Raw genomic sequence first — 20,567 nt, forward strand, 5'->3', positions numbered from 1 at the left:
TTAGGACAGTAAGTCTAAAGCACTGTGGTTGCCTGGGTTGGTGGGGCAGTGGGCACCCAGCAGGCAGAGCCTCTGACACTCACGCTGTCTAGGAAGGAAGCGATTGGGACACTGGCATTTTACAGAGCCCTGGGAATGGCCCATGGGCCACTGCTCTGCCCTCCTCAGGAAGGTGTGGGATGAGCACTCTGCAGATGGTTCCAGCAGGTGCCCTGGCCTTCTCTTCATCCCCAGGTGGGATGGAAGCAGGGGAGCTCCCTCTGTGGCGTCTGCGCACACCTGGCCAAGACTGCAGTGAAACAGAAGGACCCAGGGGCCAAGCCAGGAGCTGTGAGAAGCCGCTTCACCTCCCTGGGCCCCAGTCTCCCTGCCTGCAAAATGCGGGTCTGGCTAAGCCAGTGATGGCAAACCTATGACATGCGTGTCAGAGGTGACACGCGAACTCATTTTTTTGGTTGATTTTTCTTTGTTAAATGGCATTTAAATATATAAAAGAAATATCAAAAATATAAATCTTTGTTTTACTATGGTTGCAAATATCAAAAAATTTCTATATGTGACACGGCACCAGAGTTAAGTTAGGGTTTTTCAAAATGCTGACACGCCGAGCTCAAAAGGTTCACCATCACTGGCCTAGAGGGTCCTGCAGCTCAGAGTGGCTCTGCGTTTGAGCTGAGCTCATGTAACAGTCATCATGGATTTAATTTTTAAAAGAGCTGACTTCCAACCCGGCCGGTATGGCTCAGTGGTTGAGCATCGACCTATGGACCAAGAGATCATAGTTCGATTCCCAATCAGGGCACATGCCCAGCTGCGGTGGAAATCCAACAGCAAAAAAAAAAAAAAAAAAAAAAATGAAGGAAGGGTGGGCTCGATCCAGGTAGGGGCCATGCAGGAGGCAGCCGAACAATAATTCTCTCTCATCACTTATGTTTCTTTTCTTTCTTTCTTTTTTTAAATATTTTTTTATTGATTTCAGAGAAGAAGGGAGAGGGAGAGAGAGATAGAAATATCAACGATGAGAAAGAATCATTGATTGGCTGCCTCCTGGTTCATAGGTCAACGCTCAACCACTAAGCCACATTGGCTGGGCTTCTTTCTTTTTTTAAAAAATATTTTTATTGATTTCAGAGAGGAAGGGAGAGGGAGAGAGAGATAGAAACATCAATGATAAGAGAGAATCATTGATTGGCTGCCTCCTGCATGCTCCACACTGGGGATCGAGCCCACAAACAGGCATGTGCCCTGATTGGGAATCGAACCGTGACCTCCTGATTCATAGGTCAATGCTCAGCCACTGAGCCACGCCGGCTGGGCCATTTATGTTTCTATCTCTTCCTCTCCTTTCCTCTCTGAAATCAATTAAATGTGTGTGTGTTTTGTTTTTTTAAAAGAGCTGATTTCCGGTCAGGTGGCAGCCCACCCTTCCTTCATTTGGGGTTTTTTCTGCTTTTGGATTTCCACTTCCTAGGCTCGGCCTGCTGCGGCTGTTCTAAACTTCCTGTTGTTTAAATACATCCGATGGCATGGAGCCACTAGGGAGGCTGCTGTTCCCTGGCGATGCCTCCCCGGCAGCATCCAGCGGTCCGAGCCCTCTGTGTACTGAGCTGCGATGGAGGAGGCCCAGCGCTGGGCCGCAGAGTGATCGGCCGGTCCGCACAGGCGCCTTTGCAGCCCTGTGTCTCCATCTCTCCAGCCCTGTGTGCAGACTCTCCCGTCGTTGGGGCGGGGCTTCCCATCCTGCTCCGTGAACGTGAGTGGGGCGCCCCACAGGGCAGCGCTGAGTACGTAGCAGAGTTAGATTCCGGGTCTGCCATCTGGAATCTTACTGAGCAGCCCCACAGCCTCTGTAGTCTCACCCGAGAGGGAGAAAGAAAGTAGGGCACCTGTCGTGTCTTATTTTCATGTGGCCACTTCCAATCCTTCACTGCTGCCTTGGGGTTAACTATTAGGGACGCATTCTGGAAGGATTTCTTAGTACCAGCCTAGGACTAGGAATTGATTTGTGGTTGTGTGTCTGTAAGAGACAGGAGGACCTAGAGGGCCGGGCGGTGGCAGCTCAGAGCACAGAGTGGGACTCGCCCTGATTAACATGCTCTGAGTCAGGCATTTCTGGCTGGCTGGCGCTGTCACCCACATTTCCCCGCAGCCACGGGGTCTGGCACAGTCATGCCGGCCAGTCCTCCCAGCGTGCTGGGCAGGGAGCACCATCCTCCTGGCTCTGAGAGTCGGGTGGGCTGGACCAGCTCCCCGCCTGGTGCCCCCTCGCACCCAGAGCATCAGAGCGGGGGGAGAGGAGCAGCTGGGCCAGCTCAGGGTGTGGTCTGAGAACAGGCCTGAGTTAGGGGAACCACAGCTCTTTTCTTGTTATTACTTTGTCTTAACCCTTTTCATCCTCAGCTGACTTTGCTTATTTTTATTTTTTTTAAAATATATTTCTAATGATTTCAGAGAGGAAGGGAGAGGAGGGAGAGAGAACCATCAATGATGAGAATCATTGATCGGCTGCCTCCTGCACACCCCCTACTGGGGATCGAGCCTGCAACCCGGGCATGTGCCATTGACCGGAATGGAACCTGGGACCCTTCAGTCCGCAGACTGACGCTCTATCCACTGAGCCAAACCAGCTAGGGCTGACCTTGCGTATTTTTAGATACTCCTCCGCTGAGAGCTTTTTCATGCTCCCACCACCACTCACAGCAGCCCTCCCCCCCGCCCCCCCCCCCCCCATCTGAGCTCGCATTGGGGCCGTCCTGTCTTTCCTGCCCAAGGACTTGACTTTTTCACTTTCACTCCACCCCCATTTTCTTGCCATCTTTTCGGCAAAACTGCTCTCTTCTTCCTTCCCCCCTTCCTCTCTGTCCCCCTCTCCTAACCAAAAAGGCAATACTTTATAATTTACAGAAGTCCACGAACAGCTCTTCTCATCTCATGACTGTCTTGTGTCTGCTAAACCCCTCCCTTCGCTGTTTGAAGCAGAGGCACCCATCACATCTTCAGTAAACGCTGCTCAAGATGAGGGTCTTTTCCTCACCTAAGCCAGCACCACAATCACGCCTTTAGAATTTTTAATTTTTAAATATATTTTTATTAATTTCAGAGAGAAAGGGAGAGGGAGAGAGAGAAACATCAACGATGAGAGAATCATGGATTGGCTGCCTCCTGCACGCCCCACACTGGGGATCAAGCCCGCAACCCAGGCATGTGCCCTTGACCAGAATCGAACCTGGGACCCTTCAGTCCACAGGTGGATACTCTATCCACTGAGCCAAACCGGCTAGGGCACACCTTTAGAATTTTAATGCTAATCTTTCCTCAGTACCATCAGATATCTACTAAGTTTTCAAGTTCCAGTGGCCTCATGGGTCTCACTTTAAAAACGCCTCCTGTGCTGGAAGCAGGATCCGAGTAAGCTCCGTCCCTTCTCGACAGACCCCCCAGGCTCTCGTCCCTACCCCTTCGCTCACATTGCTCTCACCAAGGTTCCCAGGCCCCCTTTGTCACTTCCCTTTGTGCCCTCCCTTTCCGTGGGAATGTGACCCCGACGGACTGCTCCTCCCCACCCTTTGGAAACTTTCTTCACTCGTAAAGGCCAGGTAGTAAACATGTTAGTTCTTCAGGCCATACAGTACCTCTGCATCTGCTCCACTCACCAGCACGGCACGAAAGCAGCTGAAGAAACTACAAAACCAATGGGCGTGGCTGTGTTCCAATAAAACTTCATTTACAAACATCGGAGGCGGACCCACTGGCCACAGTTTGCCGACCCCTGCTCTGAAATTCTCTGGACGGAAGGAAACACTCAAAACTACTTGGCAGTCTGAGCAGCAGGATGAACTTCTTCCCAGAAGTGGGGAAGCTGCTCCCGGGCCGCTGCGGCTTGCATTAGCCAAACCACACACACCCGCCCTGGGAAGGGGCCGCGTGTGGCAAGTGGAGGGAGGGGGTAATGGGAAAGCTGTCTTTTAAAAAATACATATGTATTTTTAATTGGTTTCAGAGGGGAAGGGAGAGGGAGAGAGAGACAGAAACATCAATGATGAGAGAGAATCATCTATCAGCTGCCTCCTGCACACCCCACACTGGGGATCGAGCCCACAACCTGGGCATGTACCCTGACCGGGAATCGAACTTCGACCTCCTGGTTCATAGGTGGATGCTCAACCACTGAGCCACACCGGCGGGGCCAAGTTGTCTTAAAGATGCCGCGCGGCTTTTCTCCTTGTTCCATCTTCCAAGAAGCAGAGCTGAGGACACAGAGCTCACCCACCATGGCGCTTTTTAGTTCCTGCGACTGTAAGAGAGGGGACTGCCTCTCTTGGGTTCTCCTACCACATATTAGAGCAGACTATAACATTTTATATGTATTATTCATTTAGGGGGGTCTTGAACCCAGCACAGGTGAAAACAATTTAAAATCAGGCTCTGCCACTTACTAGCTCTGTGACCTGTTTTATGGGGGTGCTGTGATGACTACAGTAAATAGTCTTTGTAAAGTGAGTCATTATGCTGCTACATTTATGAAGGGTTTGCAAGGTGTCATGCACTTGCTCTGACACAGGGAGTATCTGAACGCTCACAACAACCTATGGGGAGGGTCGTATTCCTAAGCCCATGTTACAGAGGAGGGAACCGAGTCTGGAGAGGTTAGCTAACCTGCCCAAGGTCACACAGTGAGTGAGTAGCAGAGCCCACATTCAAATCCAAGGTGTCTGACCCCGGAATCCACGCTCTTAACCATCTTCCTCCTTCTTAGTGCATCTAATAAGCGCTCAGTAAGTGATGGTTGTAATCCTAGCCGGTGTCAGCTCTGCCAGGAGGCGGTGTATGTGACCGCAGAGTAATTTGGAAGAGAGGTGGTAATTGTACTTCCAGGCTGAGTTGTGTTCATTCTACTCATTCCATTCCTCCTGTTGCTCAGGAGCCCTCATTCATTCCATCTTGCTCTCCTCCCACTCCTTGCTTTTCCAGAGCCTCTGGTCTGACTGGTGCAGTGAGTGGCCACCTGCGGAATACCTCTGCCGTTTGCCTTGATGTCATGCATCACTGACCAGCTCCCCACGCAGGAGCCCCGGTTGTTGACCTTGATCCATAGGGGTTCCCCTTCTTCTTCCTGCTCCTCTCTAGGACTCTGCTGACTGGCAGCATTGATTCAGACTCTCCTCGTCCCCTGAGATCATGGGAAATCTTTATTAACCTGCTGTGAGAGCAGTTGAAGGACAGGCCTTGGCGCCCCCTGCTCGTGAACGGAGAGCAGATCAGTCCTGAGAGCAGGGCCGCCATACTGTCTTCTTACCTGGGCTTACGTTTAGCCAAGTGCTGTCTTATCAGTTTGACGAAGACTGTGGGTTCATTATTCCTCATGATCTGGGTTCATGTCTGTTGAGCACTGGCTGTTTACCGGGACCTGTGCTAAGCCTTTTCCATACTTTATACCGTTCGCTCCTCCACACCAGTGCTGTTCAGTGCTTTCTGCAGTGATGGGACGTCTGTGTCTGCTCCGTCCAGCAGGGTACCCTCCAGCCACACGTGGTCTCTGAGCATTTGAAATGTGAATAGTGCAACTGAAGAACTGGGGGAAATGGGAAACTATAGAGGAAAATATTGACAGATTTGACTACATAAAAAAATTAAAATTTCTCAATAGGAAAAAACACACCAAAAGCAAAGTTTAAATGTCAGTTGAGACTGGGCGAAAACAAACAAAAACACACCCCCAAACAGAAAACGGTGCAGCAAACAGGGTTAAATTCTTAACAAATAAAGAGCTGCAGCAGATGGGGGCGAGGGGACGTATGTAATACTTTCAACAATAATGATTTAAAAAAAAAAAAAAAAAGAGCCGCAGCAGATAAGCTTTTTTTTTTTAAAATATATTTTATTGATTTTTTTACAGAGAGGAAGGGAGAGAGATAGTTAGAAACATTGATGAGAGAGAAACATCGATCAGCTGCCTCCTGCACATCCCCCACTGGGGATGTGCCCGCAACCCAGGTACATGCCCCTGACCGGAATCGAACCTGGGACCCTTCAGTCCGCAGGCCGATGCTCTATCCACTGAGCCAAACCGGCTTCGTCAGCAGATAAGCTTTTAAAGCCCAGCAGCCAGGAGATTGGGGAGGTTATGAATAGGCGCTTCACAGAATGTGAACTGCCAATGGCTAATAAAGCTGCCCAACCGCATTAGTGATCAGAGAGACACAATTTAAAGCAGTTAAGCACTGTTTTTCACCGATTGGAGCGGCAGGAATTAGACTGATTCCATCCTGTGTTGGCCAGCTTGGTCGGTGTGGAAACTGACCCACCTTTTAGACAAGCGAGTGGCCGGCTCCAGCCACATGGTGAATGTGCGTGTTCTTTAGCTCTGCAGTTCCACGCTGAGCACTCACCGGGCATATTACCCACACAGGGATCCACCCATGCTCGTCGCAATATTTTGTGTAATATCAGAGAATTGGAGCCAGTAGCCATGTCTAACCATGGTTAAAGCATGGTACCGCCCATGGTAGAATACAGTGTGGCTATGAGCAAGAATACAGTGGATGTGGATGTAGTGATATGGAAATATACACCTGATGTATTAAGAAAAAGCAGCTTTCAGAACAATGAGCACAATATGATCCTATTTCACTTTTTAAAATCTGTGCATGGCCCTGGCTGGTTTGTCTCAGTGGATAGAGCATCGGCCTGCAGACTGAAGGGTCCCGGGTTCAATTCCGGTCAATGGCACATGCCTGGGTTGCAGGCTCGATCCCCAGTAGGGGGCGTGCAGGAGGCAGCCGATCAATGATTCTCATCATTGATGTTTCTATCTCTCTCTCCCTCTCCCTTCCTCTCTGAAATCAATAAAATATATATATTTTAAAAATAATAAAAAAATAAAATCTGTGTATGCAGGGAAAGGGCTGGGAGGACACACACACACAAGCTGTTGACAGTGAGGAACAGGGAGCAGGCAGCTTTCATATTTCTATCCACTTCCATGTCACTTGCATTCTTAGGGTGAGCAAATATTGTTTCCAGAATAATCTTTTTTTTTTACTGTGAGGAGAATACTTTAGTGGAATAAAACATGCCGAGCTCCGCCAGGACACAGCCCATGCTAATGCAGGAGCCAAGGAGTCTTTTCTTGCTTTAGTAGAAAAGATAATAATCTGCACATCACCAGCATCTGTGGTTGGCTTGATTTAAAATGTGCATAAAAAAGGAAATCGTTGCGCTTATAGCTTACCCACACTAGTCAGGGGAAGCCTTTGCTGCTCCCAAAATAGCACTCGGCACGGGCTGCATCCTAGCGCCTTCCCTAAAGCAAAGGCATGGATCTCACCGCGGTTCCCTCCATGGGTCCCCGGGTCTCACACTTCTAGGGAGCCAGGGGAGCAGACAGGCCCCTCTGGCACCACCCCCACCCCTGAGCCCAGCCTGACAGCAGCTGGCTCAGAAATAATTTTGTTTAAAAAGATATTTTAATTTATTTCAGAGAGAAAGGGAGAAGGAGATAGAAACATCAATGATGAGAGAGAATCATTGATCGGCTGCCTCCTGCACGCCCCACACTGGGGATCGAGCCCACCACCTGGGCATGTGCCCTGACTGGGAATCAAACCGTGACCTGGTTCATAGGTCAACACTCAACCACTGAGTCATGCCGGCCGGGGAGGACTAATTTTTTTTAAGGTATCTTGACCTGAGAAAGGAGTCTGCGTTCTAGCCATGGCTCCCTCATTTAGCTAAACATCATAGTGAAGGTGGCTTCAGTCACCTTCTCTGTTTAAACATAAATGAGTAAAAATTTAAAACTTGTCCATGTTTTCAAGTGGGAGAGTGGGCATGGCTGCTTTCACAGCGAAGGTGAATAGGCCTGTTTTCCTCTTCGTTAGGGAGTCACACTCCACCTCTGAGGATGCTTCTGGCTCTAACATGAAGCCCCTGACCTCAGATCTCCTTGGATTTTGAAATTAAAAACAGCAACCTCGGACCTTGGCGGCGTGGTTCTCGGTAGTCAAGTGCACAGAAGACTTTCGGCCGCTGCCGCCAGGGAGTCGTGTGGTTTTCACGGGCTCTCTGCTCTTCCTGTCCGTTCTGGAAACCTCTCCTCCTGGGCTTAGTTTGCCTGCCTCTCGGGACGCAGGGCAGACCCGAAGGACCAAGCCTGCCCTGGCCCGCAGGCCTGCGGCTCACTCGGCCACAGAGGAGAGACTGTCTCTGTGGTGCGGCGGATGGTGGCCTCTCTCCAGGAGCGCGTGCTTGCTGGTGTGGCTGATGCGTCTCGCCTGCTGCCGCCACCTCCACTGCGGCTTCAGAAACACTTGAGAGCAGGTTTGTCCGGTGCCAAGAGCTTAAACCTGAGCTGAGCGAACAGGGATGTGCTCTTCCCCCTCAGGCCGTGGCAAGGGCAACAGCAGTTGAGAGAATGGCTGAAATGAAGGTGCAGAGACGGCGCCTGGGGCTTTCCTTGAAAGGGGCTCCTGCCTCCTAACTGGTTGCAGAGAACTCAGTCCAAATAGCTGGGCTTTCGCCCGGGTGGCGTGGCTCAGTGGTTGAGCGTCAGCCCATAAACCAAGAGGTCGCTGGTTTGATTCCCGGTCAGGGCACATGCTCAGGTTGCAGGCTCAATCCCCAGTAGGGGGCAGGCAGGAGGCATCTGATCAATGCTGTTTCTCTTTCATTGATGTTTCTCTCTCTCCCTCTCCCTTGCTTTCTCTCTAAAAATCAATAAAGACTTTTTTTTTTAAACCCACACATTAAAAATAAATAAATAAATAAATAAATAAACCCCCACAAATATCTGGGCTTTCTTCACCTTCACTAAGCGGGTCGAGCTGCCCTCACCTTCGCCAGCCGGGTGGCGTTTGCTCGGAGCTGCACTTCGTCCCGCCTGCTGTCCACATCTTGTATCAGTCCACCTGGGGACAGTGTCCTTCTTGGTGTAGGACTTGCCATGAGCCTGGCATGTTCCCAGGTCCGTGTCCAGCCTCGTCAGGCTCCTCAGGCAGATCCTTGCCAGAGGCTGGCACGGAGACCATGGCAGCCGGTGCCCCAGCCCATCAGCCCTTAGCTTTTCCAGAGGAGCAGCTTGGAGCAAGGCCTCCGTGTGGCACAATCCGGGGCGGGGGCATTTACACTGGGCACGGGGGTTCGTTTAAGTGGGTAATAACATTCTGGGTAGCCACCCTGGGGCTGTGTAGCTCGGTGACCCAGGCTCGGACCCTGGTACCACCTGAGACCTCCGCATGGACAGTGACAACCTCACCTGTTGTCACTGTGCAAAGCACCTGGTAGTGCCTGAGGGGCCTGAGCTGCAAGGACACAGCCTTGGTCTCTGGACCCCGCAGTGCAGGACGGGCAGCAGTGCAGGCAGATGGAGGCGGAGCCCCTCTCGGTCACCACGAGGACGCCATTCGACTGGTTTTCTCAGCCACCTTCTCGGTTCCCGGGCTCCTGTGGCCTCCTCTGTCTCCATCGCCGATTTAAGGTGGTTGTTCCCCCTTCAGTTGCAGAGCTACTTCGCTGCGTGTGAAGATGAGACCCCTGCCATCCGGAACCACGACAAGGTGCTGCAGCGCCTGTGTGAGCACTTGGACCACGCCCTGCTGTACGGGTAAGCTGGGCAGCTGGAGAAGGCGCTGGGCAGCACAGGGCACGGCCGGGCCATGCACGGCCTCTGGAGAGAAGCCCCCAGCCTTGTCCGCCTTCTGTTGCTCCCTTCCCTTGGCGGAGAGAAACGTGTCTGGCTCAGGTGGGCCGCAGGCGGTCTGTGGTTATCCGGGTAGATTGTCTCTGAGCTGCACACGAAGGGGGAGAGAAGGAGTAGGTGGAATGGGGAGGCACGTTGTCTGTGGGCCCCGCCGGGAAGCCATGGCTCTTGGCCTTGAGCTCACGACTGACGCAGCTGGTGGGCCCGCTGACGGCACCTTCCCCGGGAGCCCTGCCCAGGGACAGCAGCTCCTGTCCTCTCCTCAGGCTGCAGGACCTCTCCTCTGGCTACTGGGTGCTCGTGGTGCACTTCACCCGGAGAGAGGCCATCAAGCAGATCGAGGTGCTGCAGCACGTGGCCACCAACCTGGGGCGCAGTGAGTAGTGCAGGTGGATGCTGGGAAGGGCCAGCTCCGCTCTCCCTGTGGGTGGCTCGGGGCTTAGGTGCGGCCTCCTGGTCGCCCAGGAAGCCAGTTACCGTGTGATGTCCAGAGGCAGTGGGGCCCCCAATGCCAGTGCCCTCCAGAGCCCCCTCCTCCCTGCGAACGGCAGTCTGTGGGAGCATCGAGGGCGGGGTGAAGGAGAGTGGGATACTGAAGAGAATCCCATCCGAGCACATAATGTGTCTCGCTTCCCTCCCTGAGTGAGGATCAGTGTTGGCCTGCAGGGTCGTGCAGAATCCTTGCCCTTATCAACCCCCTGGAGTTTAAAATCTGCCCTCTTTGTCCAGCTTCCTGGGCAGCCACAAGCTAGGGGCTCACGGGGAAAATAAAGATTTCAGGGTCGTGGCCCTCCAGGAGGAGGCGAGGCTGTTGGCGTGCGTGGTCCCCTCCCCCGCGCTGTCTCTCCTCCCTGCCCATGCCTGGCACACGCACTGCGCCCTGGCAGACCTTCCTCCCAGTGACTCCTGCCCTTGTTTGCAGGCCGGGCCTGGCTGTACCTGGCCCTCAACGAGAACTCCCTGGAGAGCTACCTGCGGCTGTTCCAGGAGAACCTGGGCCTGCTGCACAAGTACTACGTCAAGTGAGTGCCGGGTCGGTCCCGCAGCCCCCGAGCTGCCCTGGCGCCTCGTCCCACAGGCTCTTGCCACATGCAGACACCGTGGTATGCCCCCTCAGAGGCCCGGCCTGGCACTGCCTGCTAAGGGCACGTCAGTGCTGGCCACAGGGGCCTCTGAGCCCGGGCCTGTGCGGCTTGTGCCAGGAGCTCTGGGGCTCTGGCTGGGCTCCTGTGTTTGGAGCTCTGCCTCCGCCTGATCCTCTCCCCGGGCCTCAGACCGGACTAGAATGTGCAACCTTTGCTGGGGTTGCTGCAGGATCAGAGTATTTATAGCAGCTGCTGCGAGCCAGCTGGGCCTTATGCCACAGGCCCCGGATCTGAAGACACTGGCGGGAACTTGCTGTATGGCCCAAACCCAGGAGGAGAGGCTGGGAAGGGGTGGGTGAAGCTGCCTCCAGCCGGGTGCCCTCAGGGAGGGGGTGTCACATGTCACATTTCAATACAGCGGGCTTGTTGGCGAGGGAGGGCGAGCTGGACAGCAGCCCAGCGCCACCACCGTCCCCTCCGTGCCTCACAGGAATGCCCTGGTCTGCAGCCACGACCACCTGACTCTCTTCCTGACCTTGGTGTCTGGGCTGGAGTTCATCCGCTTCGACCTGGACCTGGTGAGACCCCGTGGCTCTCCGGCTCTCAGGGCAGAGGAGTGGGCGGTGGGCACGTGGTATCCAATCTGGGGAGTCTCCAGGTGTGACCGGGCCTGAGCTACACCGTGTTTATGCAGGTGGGGGTGGGTCAGGTCTGCACTTGGAGTGAGAGGAAGGGTGTGATTCTCTCTTGGCCTGAGGCCAGATATCCTTCCATCTCTGTTCCTCCTGGGAGAAGAGCCACGCTGCCTGGATGGTTAGGACATGAGTGTTTGAGGGGGACAAGGCCAACGCATCCCTATGCCTCCTGGGGTCCTGGAATGGCCACCGGCTCCGGCTTCCGGCCTCTCTCCTACATTCACACACTAGAGATGTTCGGTGCCGGCCCAGATTGAGCCGAAGGGGCCCATGGCGCCTCGGACGCAGCTGCCCCGGCCGAATCCAGTCCCCTTCCTGGGTCCCTGCCCGGTCGGCACAGACCGAAGAGGAGGAGGAATTAGGGGAAACGAGCAATTCGAGTAGTGAGAGGTCAGAGACGGACTAGAGGCCTCGCTGGTCCTGTCCTCTCTGTGGGCCTCAGGTCCAGCTCTCAGTGCCATACCCATCACATCACTGGTTAGCAGTTCGTTTCTGCAGTTAGTACCTTAAGCCCATTGGTTTCCCAGAGAAAAGCTAGCACGGGGAGGGTGTGACAGGCAGGCCCGTGGCTCGAGAACCCGGCCCCAGACCTGCCTTTCTCCTCTCGCCTCAGGACGCCCCCTACTTAGACCTGGCCCCCTACATGCCCGACTACTACAAGCCTCAGCACCTGCTGGACTTCGAGGACCGCCTTCCCAGCTCGGCCCACGGCTCCGACAGCCTGTCCCTCAACTCCTTCAACTCCGTCACCTCCACCAACCTGGAGTGGGACGACAGTGCCATCGCCCCGTCCAGTGAGGGTAGGTGGCCGGGCAGACAGGAGCCAGGCCTCCGCGCTAAAACCAATTCTAGAGCCCCTTGTGCCCGGCAGGTCGGCATCTCTCTCGGCTCCTCCTGGTCCCTAGTCCTGGTCCAGTGGCTGAAGTGAAAGTTAAACAGGGTCAGCGTCTCTCAGGTCCTCGTTTCTTCCAAGCCTCTGTGGAGGCTAAGAAAGTGACTCTGGAGACAAAAAGTGAAGCAATCTTGGGACCGATCTTGGGGATGTGAGACCCTTTTCTTTTTTTTTTCTTTTTTTAGGATTCTTTTTTTTTTTTTTTTTAATATATTTTATTGATTTTTCACAGAGAGGAAGGGAGAGAGATAGATAGTCAGAAACATCGATGGGAGAGAAACATCGATTAGCTGCCTCCTGCACACCCCGCACTGGGGATGTGCCCACAAGCCAGGTACATGCCCTTGACCAGAATCGAACCCGGGACCCTTCAGTCCGCAGGCCGACGCTCTATCCACTGAGCCAAACGGGTTTCGGCTGTGAGACCCTTTTCTAGAAGGCTGTAGCCCCAGGCCCCGGGCAGTTTTCCCGAGTGAGGAGGGATTAGCGTGTGACCAGGAGACTTCCTCTCATCGCAGGGGTGAGGGCGCCCGCCCCAGATTTTAGGCAGAAAGAGGCTAAGGAACCACTGGAGAGAGAAGAAAGCCAGGTGGATGCAAAGCTTGGGGAAACCTGCCAGCATTTCTCATGAGTCCCTCCCGCACTTGTTAGTGTGTCCGCGAGGACTGCACCCATCGCATCAGAGACTGAAAAGGAAGGCCACCACATCTGGAGGTCATTGTGTTGTCTTGATCCAAAAGCTTTACCGAAACAGCCTGACTCCTTTCAAGCCTTGGGCCTCCGTGTTCATGTATTATTTATTTATTTATTTTTAAAAAGTATATTTTTACTGATTTCAGAGAGGAAGGGAGAGAGAGAAAAAAACAACAATGATGAGAGAGATGCATTGCCCCTCACTGGGGATCGAGTCCGCAACCCGGGCATGTGCCCTGACCGTGGATTGAACCGTGACCTCCTGGTTCATAGGTTGATGCTCAACCACTGAGCCCCGCTGGCTGGGCTGTGTTCATTTATAAAACTGGCTGTTTCCTCACCCCCAGGGAGGGGGATCCAAGCCCACATTCAGCCCCTGGGGCTCCCTAGAATTGCATCAGCATTGAGGCCTTGACCTTTTTCTTTATTTCTAATTGTGCCATGAGCCATGCGTGCCCAGGGAGAGGGCAGCTACTGGCTGACTTGCTGTTAGCAAGACTTGCATTGCTCCTTGTACAAGTGGACGGAGTGCGGGTTCACGGGCTGCCTCAGAGAAGGCAGAGGGGCGCCCCAAAGGAGCAGCCCCCCTTGTCTCAGCTGCTGGTGCGGAGGGAAGGAAGGCTCAGGACAGAACAGACGGTCAGGAGCACGTGGGCCGCCTTCTCTGCTGGAACCAGGTTCCCGGCTCCCGACGTCCTCCCCGCCGGTCAGAGGCCACTGGGGTCCGAGTGAGTCCCCTGAGGTTGGCTGTGAGATAAAATGTAGAAAGTCTAACTTTTCCTCTTGTTTTCTCCCATGTCCCCGCCCTGTTGCCCCCACCCACCCTGTCCTTCCACTTCCTGTTTCTAATGGTCAGTTTTGTCCCCGTTTTTGTAGATTATGATTTTGGAGATGTGTTTCCAGCAGTGCCGTCTGTACCCAGCACAGACTGGGAAGGTGGGCAGAGTCCGCTCTTACCCTCGTTTCCATGCCAAGCTTGCTGCATGACTCAAAATCAGCTCGATACTTATAATCATGTCAATGATCGTACTAAAGCCCAGCCTGGTGTCCTGATAGATGGAATTCTGCAGGCAGAGAGCTCCACCTCTAGCCCCAGGCCAACGCCTCCTCCCAGGGCAGGATTCCTGCCTGCGGGCTGACGCAGTGGCCTTGTGGAGTCACTGGGTGACTGCTTCAGGGACACACAGATCTCCCTTCCCGCCTCCGGTGCCACTCCATGCACGGGATGTGCCTGGGGAACTGCCGGCCTTGGGCACGCACTGGGGCTTGATCCAGCGAGTGCAGATTCGTTCTAGAAAGAGATGCCTTGGAGCGTGTGGGTTGTAATTCCTGTAGGTCAGACGCATTCCTGTGTCAGAAGCATCAAGAAGCAAAGGCAGAGGCTTGATTCCTTCAGTCCATTCTTAATGGCTTCCTCTCGGACATTTTTGAAGGAGATTGAGGGAAATTGCCCACATATCGTACAGGTGAACCTTCCGATGGAGAGATTCTCTTAAATTTCAAGGCAGATTAAAATACACTCACTCAGCCCACCCTCCCACCGTGTCCACTAGGTGGCAGTAATACTCAGGCATTTTCCTGCTGGGCGGGGAGGGGGCCCCCACTTCTGGGCTTGTGAGAGTTTGTGAAGCTATTCTTTACGTTCAGTTCCGTGATTGCTCAGAGCACAGGGCATGTTCCTGACATTAACGTGTCCTCTTTAAATCTGAGGCCATAACCAGGCCCCGTGTTAGAGGCCCCTTGCCCTGTAGGTCACTTCCATCCAGGGTGAGGTGGGGGCAGCCTCTGAAGGGGAGGGACAGGCGCCCTCCCACTGCTCCAGAGCTGGCTCCTCATTATGAGAGCGGTGATCTCTGAGTAATGGATGACAGATGACCTTTGCCCCAGTAACATGCAGATGAAACCGCTGAAGTCCGAGGGAAATAAGATGACACCGGGAAAAATAAATTCCGCCATCTGGCCAGGAGCGTAGCATCAGAGTCCCACCTCGCAGCTAAGAGTAGCGTGAAGTCCAGAATTCCATCCTGACAGCACCTGTCTGTCCTCTCAGCCTCTCTCCTTGCAGTAGGCTCGCTGGGCATCAATATTTCCCCTCTGGTTCTAACCGCTAACCCTCCTGACCCGCTACTTGTTGCCTGTTGCAATGCTTGACGAGCAGGGCCCTGCAGAGCACCCTGTGGGCCCCGGGGTGGGGACTGGGCGGCTGTCCCATGGTCCTTGGCTCATTTACAGGATTGGAGGTACCCCAGCCTTGACACCCACCACGTCCGGTGGTCCACTCGCTCACCTCTTGGGCTCCTCCCAGGAGCAGCTGCAGGTCCCCAGGCCTGGGACAAGACTCAGGGCTTTGCAGGAACCTTCTCTGAGACCGAAGGGCAAGGTTTTCTGCATTGAGAACTAGGGCGCTGTGGTCCCAGGACGTCAGGAGAAAGTCTCATCTATTGCTGGTGGTTTTGAGGTTTTTAATATATTTTTACTGATTTCATGGATGGGGAGAGAAACATCAATGATGAGAGAGAATCACTGATCAGCTTCCTCCTGCACACCCCCTACTGGGGATCAAGCCACAACCCAGGCATGTGCCCTGACCGTGAATCCAGCCGTGACCTCCTGGTTCATGGGTCAGTGGTCAACCGGTGAGCCCCACCTGCCAGGCTGTTGCTGGTGTTTTTTTCTGGCAGGGCTGGCAATTGCTTTTAGCTGCCTCCTTTGCCCTTATATTAAAAGACAATGTACTTTTTGAAAAATACGGATGGCGTGCTGTGTCAGCAGGCAGCCGCCAGCGGTCCCGAGGTCCGCTAGGAAGCTGACGGCCACCAGGCCCTTTGGGTGAGGCTGAGGGTGGGCAGCATGCTTGCCCGTCTCCAGGGCAGATAATGGCCAGTACACCTTGTACAAGGTGGCTAATGGGGCGTGAACGGCCTGTGTCCCCTGCCATTAACCTTCACCCAGGCTGTTCCACCAGCCGGGCCTCGGCCTCTGCTTGGGCAGCTCCCATCTGCCACCAGATAAATGTCCCGTGTGCTTCTCCTCTCCGTGTCCTGTTCTGGTGACCCGGATGGATGGGGGGGGGGGGGGGGTATGCCAGGTCCGCTCTGGAGGGGCAGCAGCATCCCCACCCGTCTTCTCCCCGGGCGGAGGTGGGTGACAGTGGACCCGTATGCAAGCTGAGGCTGGAGTGAAAGCGAGTTCTCAGCACCCCCCTTATGGGGCCCCTGGTCCTGCCCCTGGAGCATGTGGGTCGTCAGGGAGAGAGGCAGCCACTGAAGGGCCCACGAGGCATCTGTGGGCAGCCACGCGGCACACGTTTCTTGTCCCCTTCACATCTCCTCCCTCCTGTGCTCTGGCTCCTTCTCTCTGCCCTTCCCCCTGCTCCTCACCCCTCGGCCTTTGCCCTTCACTCTGCACCCGCATTTTCTCTGATCTCTGTCCTCTCTTTTGTTCCTTCTTATCTGCCTCTGTGGGGGACCCTCAGAGGACTTGGGGTATCTCAGTCCTCCCAGTGCCTTGCGGGCACCCCTCCAGCCTCCGCTGAGGGAGGGTTAAACTGAGAGGGGTGCGGCCCGCTCCTCTGCGGGCACCGAGGTCACCACCCGGGGGCTTCAGCTTGGAGCTCTTACCTCCAATTGGCCACGTTGCCATGACTCTCAAGGGCTCCTGCTGCTGCTGCTGCTGCTGGTGGTGGTGGTGGTGATGGTGGTCCCTCTAAGTTGCCCTGAAAGCACAGATCCCGTGTCCTGTTGGGTCTGGGCTTCTACGCTTGAAACGGGGCCACCCCATCAGATTTCCCTGGGAGGAATTTGCCCAGGCTGCTTTGGGGGCCCCAGAGGGTGTCTGACGGGCGGTGTCCTGCTTGCTGCTCTTCCTCCTCGCAGATGGGGACCTCACAGACACTGTCAGTGGGCCCCGCTCCACTGCCTCCGACCTGACCAGCAGCAAGGCTTCCACCAAGAGTCCCACCCAGCGCCACAACCCCTTCAATGAGGACCAGGCAGAGGCCGTCTCCTCCTCTGACACCACCCCTGTGCACACCGCCTCTCAGGGGAAGGAGCCGCACCCCCCGGAGCTGCTGGACGCCAGCACGGAGCTCGAGGTCATCAGGTCAGTGGTGAGGGGGTGAGCATCCCTCTTCAGTCCAGGCAGGCAGTTGGGCGTCTTCCTGGAGGCAAAGTACCCCCTCTTCCCTTGCTGGTGCCTTGAGCAAGAGGAATAGCTGGCCTGGAAGACAGAGGCACTGGCTGGTCCGCGTCCAGAGCAGCTTGAGCCGCTCAGACCCGGGGTCCCTTAGCCAGGCCCACGGCAGCCAACGTGGGACCGAAGAGTGGGTGCCAGGAGTTTGAGCCCAAAGACTTTGAGTCCATTTCTAGTTGAATTATCCGTGATGGGAAGTGAGGCCAGCGCAGGGGCCATGGCCCACGTCCTAAGGGAAGGGCTGAGTAGAGGGACCATTGGCCTGACCAACCGTGGCCTGTTGTTCCCTAGAACGCAGCTAGCTGCACTGCAGGACCTGCTCAGGGGCCTCTGGCTGCTGCCATCTGTGCCTCCTCGGGCTGGTCCCTGCCTCTGCCAGCCATGGGGGAGACCTCAGGGGCCCAGCCGCTGCTGCCCCCAGCCAGGACCCTGCACCCAGCACTGCCCGGGACCACTGAAGCTCTGGCCATGCCCTCAGAGGTCACACACCCAGGATCACCTCTTTTGGCCCCACCCATCCATGTCCCTGAGTGCCTGGTGCTCAGAGGCTAATTTCTCCCCTCGCCTCTCTCCCAGGGTCACCAAGAAAAAGAAAACTGGCAAGAAGAAGAAGACCAGATCAGATGAGGAAGCTAGTCCACTTCGCCCAGCCTCCGCCCAGCACACGGGTGCCAGGAGGGGGGATGGCGACAGCCGGGTCAGCAGCCCAGGCCTTGGGCGGGGCTCACCAGACATCACCTTGGCTTCCCCCCAGGAGAAGGGAGAGGGGCCCAGCAGCGCCGCTGAGAGCAGCGAGCGCTCAGAGCCCAGCCAGATGGGCCTGCTCATCCCTGAAATGAAGGACACCTCTATGGAGCGCGTGGGGCAGCCCCTGAGTAAAGTCATCGACCAGCTCAACGGGCAGCTGGACCCTCGCACCTGGTGCTCCCACGGCGAGCCCCCAGACCAGCCCTTTCGGACCGGCTCTCCGGGGGACACCCCGGAGAGACCGCCGTTTTGTGACTTTAGTGAGGGGCTTCCGGCCCCAATGGACTTCTACCGCTTTACCGTCGAGAGTCCAAGCACTGTTACATCAGGTGGTGGCCACCATGACCCTACAGGGCCTAGCCAACCGCTGCATGTTCCTGGTGGCCCTGCGGCTGCTGGCCAAGAAGAAGAGGGAGGAGGAGGAGGAGAGGGACAGGCGCCTCCGCCCCTAGGGGCCACCCTGGGGGAGGCTCAGGAGCCAGAGACCCGGGCACCGGAGACCCAGGTGCCCCCCGTCAAGGAGGGGCCTGGGCCTGAGCCGGAGTCCGGGACCCAGGAGGCTCTTTGCCAGCTCAAGCGAGACCAGCCCAGCCCCTGTCTGAGCAGCGCGGAGGACTCTGGGGTGGAGGAGGGGCAGGGGAGCCCTTCTGAGATGTCCCACTCGGCGGAGTTCAGGTGAGCAAGGCTGTGTGCGCTGGTGAGAGACACTCCCAGTCCTTGAAGCAGGGGCCCAGGGTCTGTCCTCCCAGTAACTAATAAGCACAACGCCCAGGAGACCCAGCCTGGGCTGTTAGGTAGGAGGGGTATGGTCCTCCCCTCCTTCATTTGGCTCCTGGTTGGGGGCAGAGCCATGACAGCTGCACCGCCTCTGGGGGCACCGCCTCTGGGTGCCTCTACGCCCTCTGATACCTGCACCACCTCTGGGTGCCTCTATGCCCTCTGGGTGCCTCTATGCCCTTTTGGTACCTACACCACCTGTGGGTGCCTCTATGCCCTATTGGTACTTGTACCGCCTCTGGGTGCCTCTATGCCCTCTGATACCTACACCACCTCTGGGTGCCTCTATGCCCTCTGGGTGCCTCTGTGACCTCTGATACCTGCACCACCTCTGGGTGCCTCTACGCCCTGTTGGTACCTGTACCGCCTCTGGGTGCCTCTACGCCCTCTGGGTGCCCGCACCGCCTCTGGGTGCCTGTGCCACCTCTCTGTGCATGTATCTCCTCTCTGTGCCTGTTTCACCTCTCCTGCCCCTGCCCCAGCCTGACACCGCGCCCTCCCCACACTTGTCCCTCTCACAGAGTAGACAACAATCACTTACTCCTGCTGATGATCCACGTGTTTCGAGAAAACGAAGAGCAGCTCTTCAAAGTAAGTCCCAGCACAGCCCGGGCAGGGCGGGGTGGGCCACCGAGCAGTCAGAAGGGGAAGCGCACTGCCCGGGGCTGGCGGGCAGGAGCCACCGTGCCTGACCGGTTTCTGCTTCACCCGCAGATGATCCGGATGAGCACGGGGCACATGGAGGGCACCCTGCAGCTGCTGTACGTGCTGCTCACCGACTGCTACGTCTACCTGCTCCGGAAAGGTACCTGCCGCCCCCCTTCCCGAAGCCCCCCACACCCCGGGTGTCCCTCAGCTGCCTGGCGTGTGGTGATGAAGATACACTCCACGGGAGGTGTTGCCAGCAGGCCCAGCAGCCCCAAGACATGAGCCCGGGCCTCCTCTCCATCCGCACCCATGTCATCCTCCATCATTTCAGATCCCGGGGCCCAGGCGGGTCTCCTGGAGAGAGGGGCCAGGTCTTAGAAGACGGGCAGGGGAGGGAAGAGAGGCCGCTGTGGGTAATAAGCATTGGCATTTCCTCTCAGGGGCCACAGAGAAGCCATACCTGGTGGAAGAGGCCGTCTCGTACAATGAGCTTGACTACGTGTCGGTGAGTCCAGGCTCCGCAGCTGCTGTTTGCTGTAGGTCCAGCCATACACAGAGCAGAGCACGCCCCTGCCTCAGCCCCGGGGTTGGGCGCCAGCTCCTCTCTCCGAGCAGCTTCTGTCCATGGTGCTGGGGGTGGGAGCCGAGCTTGAGGGTGCCTTTCTGTCCGTCCCTCCCTAACTCGGGCCAGGGTCCCAGGCCTCCGGAGCTTTACCTCGTGGCGACCCCAGGGTGCACGTCCTCCCCGCCCCCCAGCCTGGCCCTCAGTCTGGCTGTGGCTGCTCTTCTGGCAGCGGCCAGGCCTGTATGCATGGGAGGTGTGGTCTCTGGCAGGTGGGCTTGGACCAGCAGGCGGTGAGGCTGGTGTGCACCAACCGCAGGAAGCAGTTTCTGCTGGACACTGCCGACGCGGCTCTGGCTGAGTGAGTGACACCCACCCTCCGCGGAGCTGGAGGATCAGCCTCGGCCACTAAGGTGGCCGTGCCCTGGACTCCCGCCCTCGGGTGGAGGGTGGGAAGTGGCATAGGAAGAAGTGGGGACAGAGGTATATTCCCTCTGGATCCTGCGGTCTGGTCAGAGAGGGAAGGAAATAGACAGACATGCCGACTGGTTGATTCGTGGTCAACCCAGGCGACTGCAGA

At 55.9% G+C, this 20,567-nt stretch overlaps 1 protein-coding gene across 4 annotated transcripts in view; it reads left to right on the forward strand.

Moving 5' to 3' along the window:
* The window catches only part of PLEKHM2 (pleckstrin homology and RUN domain containing M2), a 34,635-nt gene that overhangs the window by 9,782 nt on the left and 4,286 nt on the right, over positions 1–20,567 (forward strand). For 2 of the 4 annotated variants that reach the window (XR_011470196.1, XM_070404162.1), the window contains exons 2-13: positions 9,495–9,601; positions 9,964–10,073; positions 10,620–10,719; positions 11,273–11,360; positions 12,091–12,277; positions 13,939–13,998; positions 16,938–17,163; positions 17,830–18,675; positions 19,299–19,368; positions 19,492–19,582; positions 19,866–19,930; positions 20,260–20,348. Coding sequence is in view for 3 of the 4 variants with exons in the window: in XM_070404162.1 (XP_070260263.1) it covers positions 9,495–9,601; positions 9,964–10,073; positions 10,620–10,719; positions 11,273–11,360; positions 12,091–12,277; positions 13,939–13,998; positions 16,938–17,163; positions 17,830–18,675; positions 19,299–19,368; positions 19,492–19,582; positions 19,866–19,930; positions 20,260–20,348 (2,039 nt within the window). In the remaining variant the exon portion in view is untranslated. Of the gene's footprint in view, positions 1–9,494; positions 9,602–9,963; positions 10,087–10,619; positions 10,720–11,272; positions 11,361–12,090; positions 12,278–13,938; positions 13,999–16,937; positions 17,164–17,829; positions 18,676–19,298; positions 19,369–19,491; positions 19,583–19,865; positions 19,931–20,259; positions 20,349–20,567 lie in introns of all 4 variants that reach the window. The other 2 variants (XM_070404161.1, XM_070404160.1) reach the window with 2 other exon arrangements.

The sequence above is a fragment of the Myotis yumanensis genome, unplaced genomic scaffold (assembly GCF_028538775.1).
Source record: "Myotis yumanensis isolate MYYU_CA2020_CCGP unplaced genomic scaffold, mMyoYum1.0.hap1 SCAF_2, whole genome shotgun sequence".
In the NCBI taxonomy this organism is placed as follows: domain Eukaryota; kingdom Metazoa; phylum Chordata; class Mammalia; order Chiroptera; family Vespertilionidae; genus Myotis; species Myotis yumanensis.